This window comes from Pipistrellus kuhlii, unplaced genomic scaffold (genome assembly GCF_014108245.1).
Source record: "Pipistrellus kuhlii isolate mPipKuh1 unplaced genomic scaffold, mPipKuh1.p scaffold_m20_p_6, whole genome shotgun sequence".
Classification (NCBI taxonomy): domain Eukaryota; kingdom Metazoa; phylum Chordata; class Mammalia; order Chiroptera; family Vespertilionidae; genus Pipistrellus; species Pipistrellus kuhlii.
This window is the reverse complement of record NW_023425562.1, coordinates 36,503,547-36,517,604: the sequence shown is the minus strand read 5'-3', so window position 1 is coordinate 36,517,604 and position 14,058 is coordinate 36,503,547. Positions and strand designations below refer to the sequence as shown.

The window sequence follows — 14,058 nt, the reverse complement described above, 5'->3', positions numbered from 1 at the left end:
CAATATGACCATGGACTAATGTCTTTTTCTTAATGTGAAATCATTTCCCTGTTTCCTACACTCTTTTTCTCCTTGTGGTTGTGTTCTTCTTATTTCCATTGTTTCACTTTTTATAAAATGTTATTTTTCATTCATTTTCCTAACCTATGTTAACTAGTCTTGCAAAGAGCAATGTATTCAGGAAAATACATGTTCTCTCTCTCTAGTCATGCTCACAGTGGAGAATTCCTGGTATTTACTGGTAGCATGGAGGAGGAAATACGAGATTTTCTTTTTCCTGCTAAAACTACGTCCATGCAGCAGATCCTCGAATAACGTCATTTTGTTAAAATGTTGATGAGGGAAAAATAACCGGATTCCCGGCCAGGCCCCAAGTCTGTGCGGTTGCATTTTCCCATGTCTGTGTGGGCTTTCTCTGAATCTGGTTTCCTCCCACATGCCAGAGCTGTACACGTGATGTGTGGGGTGCCTGGCGTGTCTACACTGCCGGTCTGAGTGAGTGGGGTGTGCGTGAGTGTGAACGTGACCTTGTGATGGAAGGACGACCTGTCCAGGGTGGCCCCCACCTGCACTCTAAACTCCCCGCCGCCTCACCCTGAACTGGAATCAGCGGGTTGGAAAAGGATTATCTTACTTGATTTTTGTTAATTTTTCTTAAATGTATGGTAGTTTACATTTATTTCACTGTTTAATACTAGAATAAGTTGGGTCTTAATTTGGAAGTTTGGCGATGTGTTTTTGACCCAGAAAAGTGCTATGGGAATCTGACTCAGCCTGGGGTGCTGTTGGTTTCTCTGTAGTGATTGGCTTTAAGTCACAGTTTCCACAAACCTGTCAGCATTGAGGTCTTACTGTACAGACACGAGAGTTAACATAAACAGCTAATGTTTCCTGATGAATTTCATCAACTTTGATTTTAAGTGGGTTCTTTACATTGTATGTCTATTTCACATGAATAAATCTAATTTTCAAAATTAAAAATAAAGTGATTCTGAATTTTGTTTTTAAATTTTTGTTATACTTTACAAATCATTCTGGTTATTATGGTTCAATAAATTCTACTTGTGATTTTGTTTTCTAGTAGGAATAGTTTTAAACCTGATTCAGAGTTGAATATTTACAGTTACAAAAGAATCTTTTGATTTTGACCAGGAACTCGTTTGTGTTATATATGTTCTTTTTCATAACTATGTATGTTACCTCTTATAGCATAAGGACTTATTTCTGAATGATTTGCATTTTTTATTAGTGATAGGCTCAAACAGTACAATGTCATTCTCATGTCGAGTCAATTTTGGAATCTCTGCTTTTAATTCACATTCACATTGGACTAAGTCTGCAGCTACCTCTCGACTTAGTCACATCACCTGTCCAGTTAGCCCTCTTGTCTCGTACAGGCTATGCTTTCCGTTCTTGGGGCTGTTAGGATTTCCTGAAAGATTAAGTCATAACTCCCACTAATTGCAGTAACGATGGAAATTTCCACCATGTCCGTAACTATCATGTATCTTCCGTTGTAGCGGAGAAAATCGGGGCTTTTAAATAGTGGGGAGCTGTTCACCGGACGCTAGAGGGACATTAGGCGCTTTGATACCTGGCATCTCACCATTTGTCTCACTGCGCTGCAGGCTCCATCCGCGAGGAGAACGGGGTCCGGTGGCACGTGTGTCCCTACTGCACCAAGGAGTTCCGGAAGCCCAGCGACCTCGTGCGCCACATCCGCATTCACACGCATGAGAAGCCTTTCAAGTGCCCGCAGTGCTTCCGGGCCTTTGCGGTGAAGAGCACCCTGACTGCGCACATCAAGACGCACACGGGCATCAAGGCCTTCAAGTGCCAGTACTGCCAGAAGAGCTTCTCCACGTCCGGGAGCCTCAAAGTGCACATCCGCCTGCACACAGGTGCGGGGGCGGGGCCGCTGTGCGCAGACCAGCGGTGCCCAGCAGTCTGCGCAGCGCCACGGAGCGCCATCAGGACTTTTTTCCTTCCTTAATCCTGGTTGTGGATGGCGTCTGTAGGCTAGGCATGAGGTCCGTACTGGCGGAGGAAACCCACGTGACTGTGGTCCTGCGGCTGCCGGCAGCAAGAGGGGGGTCAAACGTAGGGCTCAGGAAGGAGCATATTAGAGCAGAGTAGTATGGGAGACCACGTGTGGGCAGCCAGGCTCAGGTTTAAACAATGGGCCTTGGTAAGGAAGAGCAGCGTCCCCCTTTGTGAGGACCTGACCACTGCAGCTGCCGGCACCCTGCAAGCAGGGACCTTTGTGCTGGCCTCAGGCAGAGAGGGCACCTACGTCTCCTTTAATGTTCAGATATTTTGTAACCAGTATTAAGTCAGAAAAACTTATATTCGGTCTCTAGTTTTACTTATAACAGCTTTATTGAGATATAATGCACAGATCATAAAGCTCACTGTGTTAGGGTGTACGGTTCAGAATTTTCACACATTTTTATCACCTTTAAAAGGAACCCTGGACAACTAGTAGTAACTTGCCTGACCTGCCTGGGGTTCCAGGGCTAAACTGACCACATGAATGAGTGTTTGAAAAAATACGCCCTTCTCTGGAATCTATTTTCATTTACCAATAAAACTGCAAAAGAAGGAAATTTCCTTCCGAAAAGGAAAGTGATAGTACAATATATTATTACTATCAGCAGCAGTGTTATTTACAATCAATAACAGCTTGTTTCCTAAATGCTGGGTGCCCCCTAAACACTAGTTCACACAACCCCAGCAAAGCCCAGTTGCAGGCATGTGACTCCAGGCCACAGATTACAGCTTGAGAGAGATAAGTTCATACACTGTAATATTCGTAAGGACTTCTGGTAGTTTGACTATCCATATTGTACTTTGTCCTGAAAATAGTACATTTTTTAACTTAAATGCTTTTATTACATGCCTTAACATCTGTAATATGAACAATATGCAAACTAGAGCAAAGAAGTGATTTATAATAGCTAGGAAACCATAAGCATGAAATGACAAATTGAATGTTCAAGTCAATAGTAAAATATTAAAATTTTATATTGGCATTAAGATGTATTTTCTTGAGATAATTCTATGGTTACTTTTGTTTTTATTAGGAGTCAGACCTTTTGCTTGTCCTCACTGTGACAAAAAGTTCCGGACCTCAGGCCACAGGAAGACACACATAGCCTCCCACTTTAAACACTCAGAGCTGAGAAAGATGAGGCACCAGAGGAAACCCGCCAAGGTTCGTGTAGGCAAGGCCAGCGCTCCAGTCCCTGACATTCCTTTGCAAGAGCCAATCCTCATAACCGACGTAGGTAAGGTTTTCTTTCCTCTGGAACCTTTGAAGGCGTATGTCATGCTATGTATGGTCACAGCCTTATGTTGTTTCAGGCTGGTATTAGTGCAGTTCTTATAAAGCTTTGCTGTGTTATTGGCCGGTATATTACACACTTATAGTTTAAATCCTAGTTCTGTTTAAACTGCTGCTCAAATTATGTTCTTGGTTAGAGAAGAAATATGTGTAAGTGAAAGAAAAATTTCTTCCTGAATGGAACTGTCAAAGCCCTAGCTGGTTTGGTTCAGTGGATAAAGGTGTTGACCTGTGTACTAAAAGGTCCCAGGTTTGATTCCTGTCAAGGGCACAAGCTTAGGTTGCTGGCTCGATCTCCAGTCGGCAGCCAATCAATAATTCTTTCTAATCATTGATGTTTTTATCTCTCTCTCTCCCTCTCCCTTCCTCTCTGAAATCAATATTTTAAAAAAGGATAGGTGATCATTATGTGAAGTGCACTTTGTACTTTGATTTTTTTATCTTAGAAGTTTTACTTGGTGTGTAATTGATTATTATTTGGGCTGCTTTAATCTTTGAGTTTCTGAGGAACTATAATTCTTAGGGAATTGATTGCTTAGCAGTGTTTTCCAAACTTTTGACATATGTGTACCCCTTCTATAATTTTTGTAACGCTGATTACCCCTCGTACTCATGAGAACATAGAATTAGGCCCAGCTAGCACAGTGCAGTGCATATCCCCACCAAACTCTGGTGCAATGCGTACCCCCACCAAACTCTTCCTGTACCCCTGGGGTACAGGTACCACACTTTGGGAAACACTGGTTTAGAGCATGATAACAGATCAACACTCCTATGGTAGTTAGAATACTTTGATACCCTTATCTGGTTTTATTAGCTCACAAACAAAACAGACCAATTTCACTGAATATGTACTGTTTAATTTTCACCAGTCTGTAGGTTATCAGTGGTTTATGTTATTCCTGAAAAGTCAGGACAGATTAAACATTTATTTAATAGCCTTAGAATTATCATTCATGCTTGAAGGTTGTTCTCATATTGCCAGTTTTTTCAGATTACCATGAATCAAGTTAAAAACCTCTGGGTTTCTTGACTTTAAGTTTTGAGTGAACTAGAGTCCTGATTCTCCAGACTTTTTCCAATGTTAAAATGGCGTATATTTTACTCTTTGGCTTCACAGATGCCTACATCTTATGCCAAATTAGTGGAAGCGGAATTCAAAAGGGAAATGATTCATACAGATAGCTTCACACTGTAAAATATAAAATATCATAAATACTTATTTTCATGCTTATCATCTTTGGTATGTATATTTATGTCTGACTCTTCTCTCAGACTCTGGGCTGTTTGGGGGCTAGTATCTAATAGATGTGACTAATAAAATTCGGGGATATTTGACAAAAACACGTCAGAGAGAATTTTAGTATAGATTAGTTACAATTATTTGACTAAATTGGGAGATGAGATGTCCCAGTTCAGTCTAGTTACTTAAAACACAGTATATTGTACATTTTACTTACTTTAATAATTCAAAATTGGACACACACACACACACACACACATACACCCTGCCCCTTGCAAATGGCTTAGAATCTTCTTGGGTCTGTTTTAAAATACTTGTGCCTGGGTACCAGTCCAGAGAGTCTGTGTCTCGGGGAACATGAGGTTACAGTTGTACATGCTAGGTTGTTTATCACCCATTGTGACAGTGCATAGTTAGAGGTGATGAAAACATTCAGCAGTACTGCATGTGATGACCTGAGCATGTTGGTACAGCGGGATTCCTTGCAAACACCTAGAGGATGAGGGGGATGCTATCATATGCAATGACTTGAACAGATGTTAATGAACAAGTAATTACAGAACAGCATGTGTGGTTGATCCCACTTGTGTTTGTAGGTAACAAACCCTTTTGTTCAAGTGTGCACCAAGCTGTTCATTTACAGTTTCCTCTGAGGTGTTCCTGTCAGGCTCTTTTGTTTTTCTTTGTATTATCTTCTGAATTATTTCAGAAGAGCCCCCGGATTTGCAGTTGTGGAAGGGATTGGATGTGAAGGGATTTGGCTGGTGTAGTGCAGGCCAGTGGGGAAGGAAGGGAAGACAATTGGAAGACAGAGATAGCCACCCCTCAAGGTCAGGGCTTGTTAGCTTCAAAGAATGGTTCATTAGGAATGAGACTGAGAGCTTCAAGGGAAGCATGTGACCAGGGGCATTGTGTTGTGGTAAATAAATTATGAACCAGACATACTGTGAGGTTGTTTATGATGGAATACGCAGATTCCAGAAGCCAAAAGGGAAAGAATTAGAGGAGTAGGGGCCAGATGGGTTATGTACTGCAGAAGTAGGTAGCTGGAGGGGGGTTCTGCACCAGCGTGGAGGTACCACAGAAAGGAGGGACACCTGTGGATCTTGTGAGGGTTCTGAGCTTGAGGCTAGGTTCGGATTGCCAGTTTGCAGTCTCTAGGTAAGATTCTGAGCAGCTGGCTTTAATGAAGGTGAGATGTCAGGGCTGACAGTGCTACTGTCTGTGTCTGAAGGAGCTACACCAAGGGTGGCCTAAAGCCTGCAGGAGGAGAAAGTCAGTTTTAGGGAAATAATTGAGCTCTCATGGGGGCTTTTGGGGAGGTCAGGGACAGTACCCATTAATAGCCATCTCATGGGAGTGAGTGGTATAGCTGATGGGAGACTTCTGGCCAAGTGGGGTCATGGCAGAAGACTGCCTGTCATGAGGGGCGGGGAGAGCCATGGTGGGTTCATAGGGCACTCTCCTTAATGCTCCTGTAAACTGCTGTCACTCAGGTTCAAATGTGTGTTCCTCCTGAAGTGCCTCAAAAGCTCAGGGGCTTGATTAGGACCCAGTAGTCCATGGTCAGCCACAGGAAGCCTCTATCTATGTAAAACCTGAATAACTCATGTTCTTCACTTATTAATTTTAATGAAATGTCTGTGAAAAATGTTGACTTTTTCAGAATAAAAGATCATGTTAGAGTCATTTCTGTTTTGCATTTATTATAGGACTTAGCGTACAGTCTTTATACTACTGAGCAAATAAGGGTTTTAAATTCCGATTAATCTCAGTTTTGAATGTACTTACGTAAATTTCATGCCAACAAATGGTCATACAGAAAGTAAGTGTAGATACCTGTTAAAATTGACTGTAGGACCAAGGGAATTAACTGACGATATAAGTATTCTTTATGTTGAAAACTGTGTATTTAATATTAATTTTATGAGTATTTCCCCATTGGTATTTTTTAAGTAGTCAGTTCTTAACACAGTGAACATACATTTAGCTGCCATGTTGAAATCTATACTTTTAACTCCTCAGAATGTTCATCTTCTGGGTAAAACAGATGCTTTTGACATTTACTTTCTTAGTAGCACTGAATTATTCCTGATTTTCTTTTGGTTTGTAGGTCTTATCCAGCCCATTCCAAGAAACCAGTTTTTTCAAAGCTATTTTAATAATAATTTTGTAAATGAAGCAGATAGACCATACAAGTGTTTTTACTGTCATCGTGCATATAAAAAATCTTGCCACCTTAAGCAGCACATCAGGTAAGGTCGCACATTAAAAAATGGAATCTGGGATAATGACAGTGAACAGGTGGTCTGGTGACTGGTAGAAATATGAAGAGCGGCTGTGTTAGCTTTTGGAATTTCAAGTGTCACATTTGACCCTAAATATCTATTGATAATTTATATTTTTATTCCCTAGTATCTTGACTAAAATATTTTAGTCAGAAATTGCCACTGAATTTTATTTACACTCCTGTTATATTTAAGTATTTGCAATTTCTAGGACATGTTAAAGAAGTATTTGGTTTGTTTCATTAGAATTATGATCTTTCACATTTTTTTCATGTATATTTATCAAAGTTTAGGTTAATTTTTAGTGCTAACAGTAATGAAAGGAAACTGGAAACTTGACCAGGGTAGACAGAGGTCATGAGAAAAGCATAGAATCCAGAGAAGCCTGGGGCTCTAGTTTGCCTCAATTGCACGTAATTGAGGCTGCATCTCGGGTGTTCTTGCTGGTGGAGGGGAGAGCGTGTCTGCTGCTCAGTGAAATCCTGTGCAAGAGTGCGTTCTGAGTTACAATAATAAAGCATTTGAAAGTGTTGGGAGCTCACTCAGTCATTAACATACTTATTTGTTTTAGATCGCACACAGGTGAGAAGCCGTTTAAATGCTCTCAGTGTGGAAGAGGCTTTGTTTCTGCAGGGGTGCTCAAAGCGCACGTCCGAACGCACACGGGACTGAAGTCATTCAAGTGTCTGATCTGTAACGGAGCTTTCACTACTGGTGGCAGCTTGCGGCGGCACATGGGCATCCACAATGACCTGCGGCCCTACATGTGTCCCTACTGCCAGAAGACCTTTAAGACCTCCCTGAATTGCAAAAAGCACATGAAAACCCATCGGTAGGTACAGTTCTGATGGTCACTGTAACAACCCTTATAATTCCTATTGGTGCTACAGAGTGTTCTTGAGAAATAGTTGTCTTTGACTCCTGTGTTATTACTTCTAATTTGAGGTGTATGGGCTAAAAAACTAATGTCAGTGTCTAAGGATCTATTGGGAACCACAGGCATTTTTTATTTTTAGCCCAATAATTTATATTGGGCTAAATGTTCTGTAAGCTCTCTGTTAAAACCGATAGTAACAAGATATAGTGCTAGACTATGTCTAGTGTTATTAATTAGGTAGTGAAGATTTCAAAGAGACAACCATGGTCCGCCCTATGATTCTAGGCATAACATCAGTGTAGGGAATGGTTCTTAGTCTGTGTTGTTATTTAAAAGAATGCACATTCTAGCCACCGTATAAATCCATCATTAAAGTAGACATACATTTTTACTTGATAAGCGGGTGCTCTCATTTCTTAATGGAGTGATCCAGCCAGCCCTGGATGACCTGAGTTTGTGGTGGTATCCTGAGCTTGTTCAGTAGGTATTTCTGTGAAGCCACAGAATTCTGTTTGTAATGGAAAGCCTTGGTAAGGCAACATCCAAGGAGATTTTGAAAGTAAGAATTATCAGGCCTATCATAGAATATTAACCCTTCTGCCCTTAGAACATTTACTTTTAGGCAGTATTTTAACTCAGGGGTCTCTGCTCAGACATCACCTTCAATACAAACCCCCCAGTGTTACAGTAAGTTAGCTGTGACAAGTTATCTTGGTATCACCCACCTGGCTACCTCAGCACACCTGACAGAATTGACCTTCGTGACTGTCAGAGGTGATCCCTTAGCCCGGAAGTTTAATTGCTCCTGGAGACCATGTGGAGAATATGACATTGGTGGTGTCAGTCTAGAGCAGGTATCAGGGAGATCCAGGCCTGAGAAATCATTGGTCTGGCCTTACTAAGGCAACCACATGCAGGACTCGAAATTCAATAAATCTAAGAGTTTTTTTTTATAGTAACAACCTATATTGAGTGAATTATATTAAGTGTTGATTTTATAAATATCCAAATGGCCCTTGGCAGAAAAAAGGTTTCCCACCTCCAGTCTAGAGGAAGCTTGCTGTTACATACCCAGTAATACTTTATTGCATTTAGGGAGGATATTACCTGCTTCCTATGCATTCAGGACCTGGGGGTTCCTCGTTCAGGTGCTCAGGCCATTATGCTCTACTCATGGCAACCAGAGGCCTGATACTGTCCTCAGAGGCGTGGAGCGTGGGCTCAGTGCGTAGTGAAGAGTATTTTTCTTTGTCGGGAAAACAGCCTTTGCAATGCACTCTTTGTGGTGGTGGTGATAGCACAGTAAAGCCCTAGGTGTGGACTGAATGGCCAGCAATTAAGTTCCTCGGAAGCAGGTCAGCATTTTGGCTGGGTCACCTCTAGTAGGTGGAGTGTCACATTGGCCACTGCTTCTCAAGATTCCACCCAGGGACAGGTGCACAGTGACTTTAGGAGATGGGTGTGTGGCTAAGGAGACGGTCTAAGGACTGGCGGGTCTACCCTTGCAGGGCTGGCATTTCTCTCAGGGAGTGTGTGCACTTCAAACCTGCCACTGAGCAGAGCAGCTGCAGTGTTTCAGCCCTTGTGGGAAGTGTAATTCCTAAAGCACTGTAACATCCTGAAAACAGGTCTAAAAGATTCCTGTAGGAAAAGCCATGGAAAAATCACAAGAAATGAACAGAAAACTGGCCTCCATGTTAGTGTGCAGGACCATCTCCTTGCCTAGGGGCTGTGGAGAAGATTCGTTACACCATGATGTCACTGTGCAGTCACTATTATGGTCTGTGTGACAACTAGGCCACAAGTACTCACTATTTTTTATTGTGTTGTTGTTCCCCTTCTTCAGCAAAAGTTATTGAGGGGTTATAATTTTTTTTTTTTTAAGAGAGAATGGAAGGGAGAGGAGAGGAAAGAAGGAGTAGGAGAGGGAGAAACATGGACATGAGAGAGACTCATCAATTGGTTGTCTTCCGCTCATGCCCTGATTGGAGCCAGGGATCAAACCTGCAACCAAGATACGTGCCTTTGGCTTGGAATTGAACTTGCAACCCTTCAGTCCCAGGGCCGATGCTCTAGCCACTAAGCAAAACTGGTCAGGGCGAGAAGTGATTTTTATATCATGAAGTGAAAAGATTTTGTTTGGAGCTACAAATTTTAGGCAGATGCCTAAAATTCTGGAATAGAACATAGAGTGCAGCTCCTATGGGTCTGATCATGATGTCTTAGCAGACAGGTCACTCTGTCTGAGATCATGTGTAGCCTGTTCAGCAGATAATTGTTTCAGTTGTATTTTAAGTTCTTTGATTTATTCACTTGAATTCATTGCTTAATTTTCTCTTTGACAGCGAAATTGTTGACCTTAATGAAAATATACCTGACATACTTCGTATAGTAAAATCGCAGTATTAATATTATGCAAAATAGCAGAGTGGTCGCATGTCTCCTGGTCTGCTCTGTGAGACAGCGGGTCATTGGTCACAAAGACGTCTGTTGCTTGGCTATGAGACAGCAGGTCGTAGGACTTGGTCCCTATCCATACACCAAAGTGTTTATAATACTAAAATCAGTCTGTAAAGGCGCTGTCTCACTTTGTACAATTCCTTTTTTGAAACTTGAACTCACTACAATTTGTGTTGGGAGAGTTTTACTTTTTAACATGTGGCAGGTTTTTACATTTTTTATTAACTTAAAAATTCTGGGATGCTGCCCTTTAGTCTAAGTTTGCTGCCTCTGTGTCCCCATACCTGTAGAAGGCACTGAGGCAGTGTGATTATTCTTCATAATCATAACAGTATTTAATTTTTACCTGGATTGCCATTGTGACTTTAGAATGAAAACATGTAAAGATGTAACTTAATTAGTTATTATGTAGTAGTAGTAATTTTATGATTTAATAAATAAAGCACATATTGCTCCTTAGCCTCTCTCCTGTCCCTGCTACAGCATCTAACTTGGTGCTCATGGTTGGTTTTTTGAAGCTACGAGCTTGCTCAGCAGCTACAGCAGCACCAAGAAGCTGCAGCACTCGACGGCAGTGCTGTGGACCAGCAGGGTGTGCACGTGGCCACTCAGATGCAGGTGGAGGTCCAGAGTGACGAGCTGCAGCCGCCTGTGGACGCGGTCACTGCAAACCCCGATGCCATGCTCGACCTGGAGCCTCAGCATGTAGTGGGCGCAGAAGACACGGGGTTGGGCCAGCAATTGGCAGAGCCGCCTCTGGAGGCAGATGAAGGTACACATGTCAGGGTTTGACTTCTAGAACCATCCATGTAGTGGCTTAGTCCTCATTATCATTCAGGTTCTATGGTGTCTCCATTTCTGACTAGGCCACAAAGTGTGCTTGTGTCTGTGTGTGTGAGAGAGAGTTTGATGTGAGACAACTTTTGGATACCTGTATTTCCTGTAATCTACCAGCGTCCTTGAGTACGTTGCAAAATGTTTCCTTTTCAGTAAGTATCCATCTGTTAAATCATCGCTATTCTGGTACATTGCCATCTTAGGCTACTGCAGGTCTGCAAACTGTTTGTCACTGGTCTGCAAGGACCTCACGCTCCAAACCAACATGTTGCTTCGACAGAGTCACACTATGAAAATGCCAGCACCACTGTGGACAGTGAGCTTAGTGCCACTGTTGATTATATCTAGCTCAGGCTTCTATCTTGTACAGGCCTGTTAGCAGGCCAGTTCGCTGGCCAATTTACTGTTTTGTAGATGTCCCAAAATATATTTAATCTTTCAGCAGGATTTTGTAGTTTGTATCTTTTCTGTTTCCTGGAAGAATGCCCATCCACAAAGGTTTTAAGCAGTTGTTGACTGACTGCATTTAGAACTTCACGGAAGACTGTCTGAATGTCTGGGTGCTGTAAAGTGCTTCTGGAGCACAAGGTGAAAGTGTCCTGGAAATAACTTGCCCTTCTTTTTGTGTTCTTGTTCCCAGACAGGTTTGTGGCTCCGCAGCTACCAGGGCACATGGACCAGTTTGAAGAGCAGGCTCCTCCGCAGCAGTCCTTTGAACCGGCTGGCTTATCACAGGGTAAGTGCTGGCTCCAAGTGGGATTGTCGTTCGTTTACTCACAACCTGTTGTTTTTTCTAAGGCCCTCCGAAATCAGTAGTTACAAACTGGAGAGTTTTTTGCATGATGTGTGTGTGTGCGCGTGCGCGCTGTTTTGTGGCACACTCACATTTTCTAGAAAGTGACTTTAACAACCATTTTATGTGCAGTTAATAGCCAGGAAAAAGGGATTGAGTTGAAGTGGAGACTTAGGGGTAATTGGGTGTTGGCGGCAGTCCTCCTGCCTGTTCACAGATGATTCTAGAGAATCCTGTTAAGAACTGCTACTGATTTCAACTTAGAAGTAGCAGTGTTCCTTTAAATATCTTTAATTATAAAACTAACTTTTTTTGTGTAACTCATAATTTTTATAGAACTCATTCTCTAATTTGTTTTAGATTTTACGGTACCTGATACATACAGTCAGCAGACTCAGTTTCCACCTGTGCAGCAGCTGCAGGATTCTAGTACACTGGAGTCTCAGGCCCTGTCCACAACTTTCCATGAGCAGAACCTGCTTCCGGTTCCCAGCTCTGATCCTATGAATGTGGTGAGTATTTATGGCAGAGACACTTGTCCTTATTGAGCACATCCTTTTAATCTTCAGTATAAGTATTTAGGATTCCCCTACTTAAGAGTGCATACTATTGTAATTGTTGATAATTAAGATTATTGTGTTAGCTGTGAAAATGTAAATGTTTAGTATATAGGGCTTTTTTCTTAAAAAAAATTTTAATTTTACTAAAGGATTTCCTCAGCTTGATGCGGCTTTACCTTTTTAGTTAAATGTCAGGATGGCCAGTGGAGTGCTGTGTAATAACATCTGAAGAATATTATTGCTTTAGTCACAAAACCAAACATTTTTACGTGTGCATTCTTAAAAGAAACATGTTAGAATGGAAATACAATGAGTAGTGATATATGAAAAATAAATGTTTGAATGCATAATCTTAAAAACTTTATCTCTTAGTCAACTTGAAGACATTGGTTTTGGTTTTGATTTTTCACTTTGGAAAATTTTCATTAGTTACAAAAATGATTGTCCAATCAGTTGTTCTCACTCTTTCAAAGCTTTTCTGGTAGCCTTGCCGAGGTGGTTTTGGGCTGGTGGGAGTGCCCTCCATAGGCACATGGCTGCCCCTGGAGTGTTCTGTTGTCTTTCTCCCGTGATTTTGTGATGATCCAGGAGACTTAATATTTTCAGAAAGTAAGTTAAAACAATTGAATATTTTCTGTCAGGATAGAGTAGATGAAAGGTGATCTCTTATTAAGAACTCCTTTTGTGCTTGATTAAACTTTGTATTAAAATAAGTTAGTGGGAATGTTAGCTACTTTGAATCTATCTATCTATCTATCTACCTATCTATATACACAGAAGTAAGTAAAGTAAGTATTTTATAAAATCGGTTTAAGTGATTTCTATTATTAATCTGGCCCAGTGACCGCAGTGAACTACTTGGAGTTTCTCCCTTTTAACTCCTCATTTATGAATGTTCTTTTTATTGATTGTTAGTTGTTTTGTACTTATTCATAGACATTCAGGCAGCCTGCTTTATACTTCTGTTAAATTTCAGACAGCTCCTTTGATTCAAGAACCATCCCAAGAGGAGCTCGATCTGCCGCCGCCACGCCGCCAGTTCCTGGAGGACAGTGAGGACCAGAGCCGGCGCTCCTACAGGTACACATACCTTCTCGACAGCCAACTAATACCACCACCATTCCGAGGGCTCTGCAATTTAACTCTCTTAAAATCTCTGGAGATAGGTTCCATTATCATCCCCATTTTACAAATAAAGCATCCGGGACAAAAGATATTTATGTGCTAACATTTCTACAGCTGATAAGTGACAGGGCCAAAGTCTGGATGCAGTAGCCTCTCCCTGGCCTGTACATTTCTGCTCAGCTGTATCTTCCAGTCACCACTATAAGCCATTACTGTATTTGCAGACATAACTTAAATTTATATTGTGCCTTTTTGTCCAAGGCTCTTCTGTGATCTATATAAAACACCTTGTGTGCCAGGTACAATATGATTATAAAGACAGTTTTTAAAAGTCCATTCATTTGCTCATTCTCCCTCCTTCCATCCGCCCACTCACCATCCACCCAACAGTGTGTGCTGAGCAACCTCAAGGAATCACTTACTGCTATGGATGCTCCAAATACCTGGTGGGAAAAACAGACAAGGCTGCAGCCCCAGCTCAGGCTAGGACAGTGAATAAAATACATGTGGTTTTATACATTAAACATGAGTA

The 14,058-nt window shown here is 41.6% G+C and overlaps 1 protein-coding gene across 7 annotated transcripts in view; it reads left to right on the top strand.

Moving 5' to 3' along the window:
* Positions 1-14,058, top strand: part of ZNF236 (zinc finger protein 236) — a 68,921-nt gene that overhangs the window by 28,944 nt on the left and 25,919 nt on the right. For 6 of the 7 annotated variants that reach the window (XM_036419027.2, XM_036419028.2, XM_036419025.2 and 3 more), the window contains 8 exons: positions 1,629-1,901; positions 3,084-3,287; positions 6,700-6,841; positions 7,446-7,706; positions 10,730-10,983; positions 11,689-11,784; positions 12,202-12,353; positions 13,378-13,481. In XM_036419027.2, coding sequence (XP_036274920.1) covers positions 1,629-1,901; positions 3,084-3,287; positions 6,700-6,841; positions 7,446-7,706; positions 10,730-10,983; positions 11,689-11,784; positions 12,202-12,353; positions 13,378-13,481 — 1,486 coding nt within the window. The remainder of the gene's footprint in view (positions 1-1,628; positions 1,902-3,083; positions 3,288-6,699; positions 6,842-7,445; positions 7,707-10,729; positions 10,984-11,688; positions 11,785-12,201; positions 12,354-13,377; positions 13,482-14,058) is intronic. The other variant, XM_036419035.2, reaches the window with a different exon arrangement.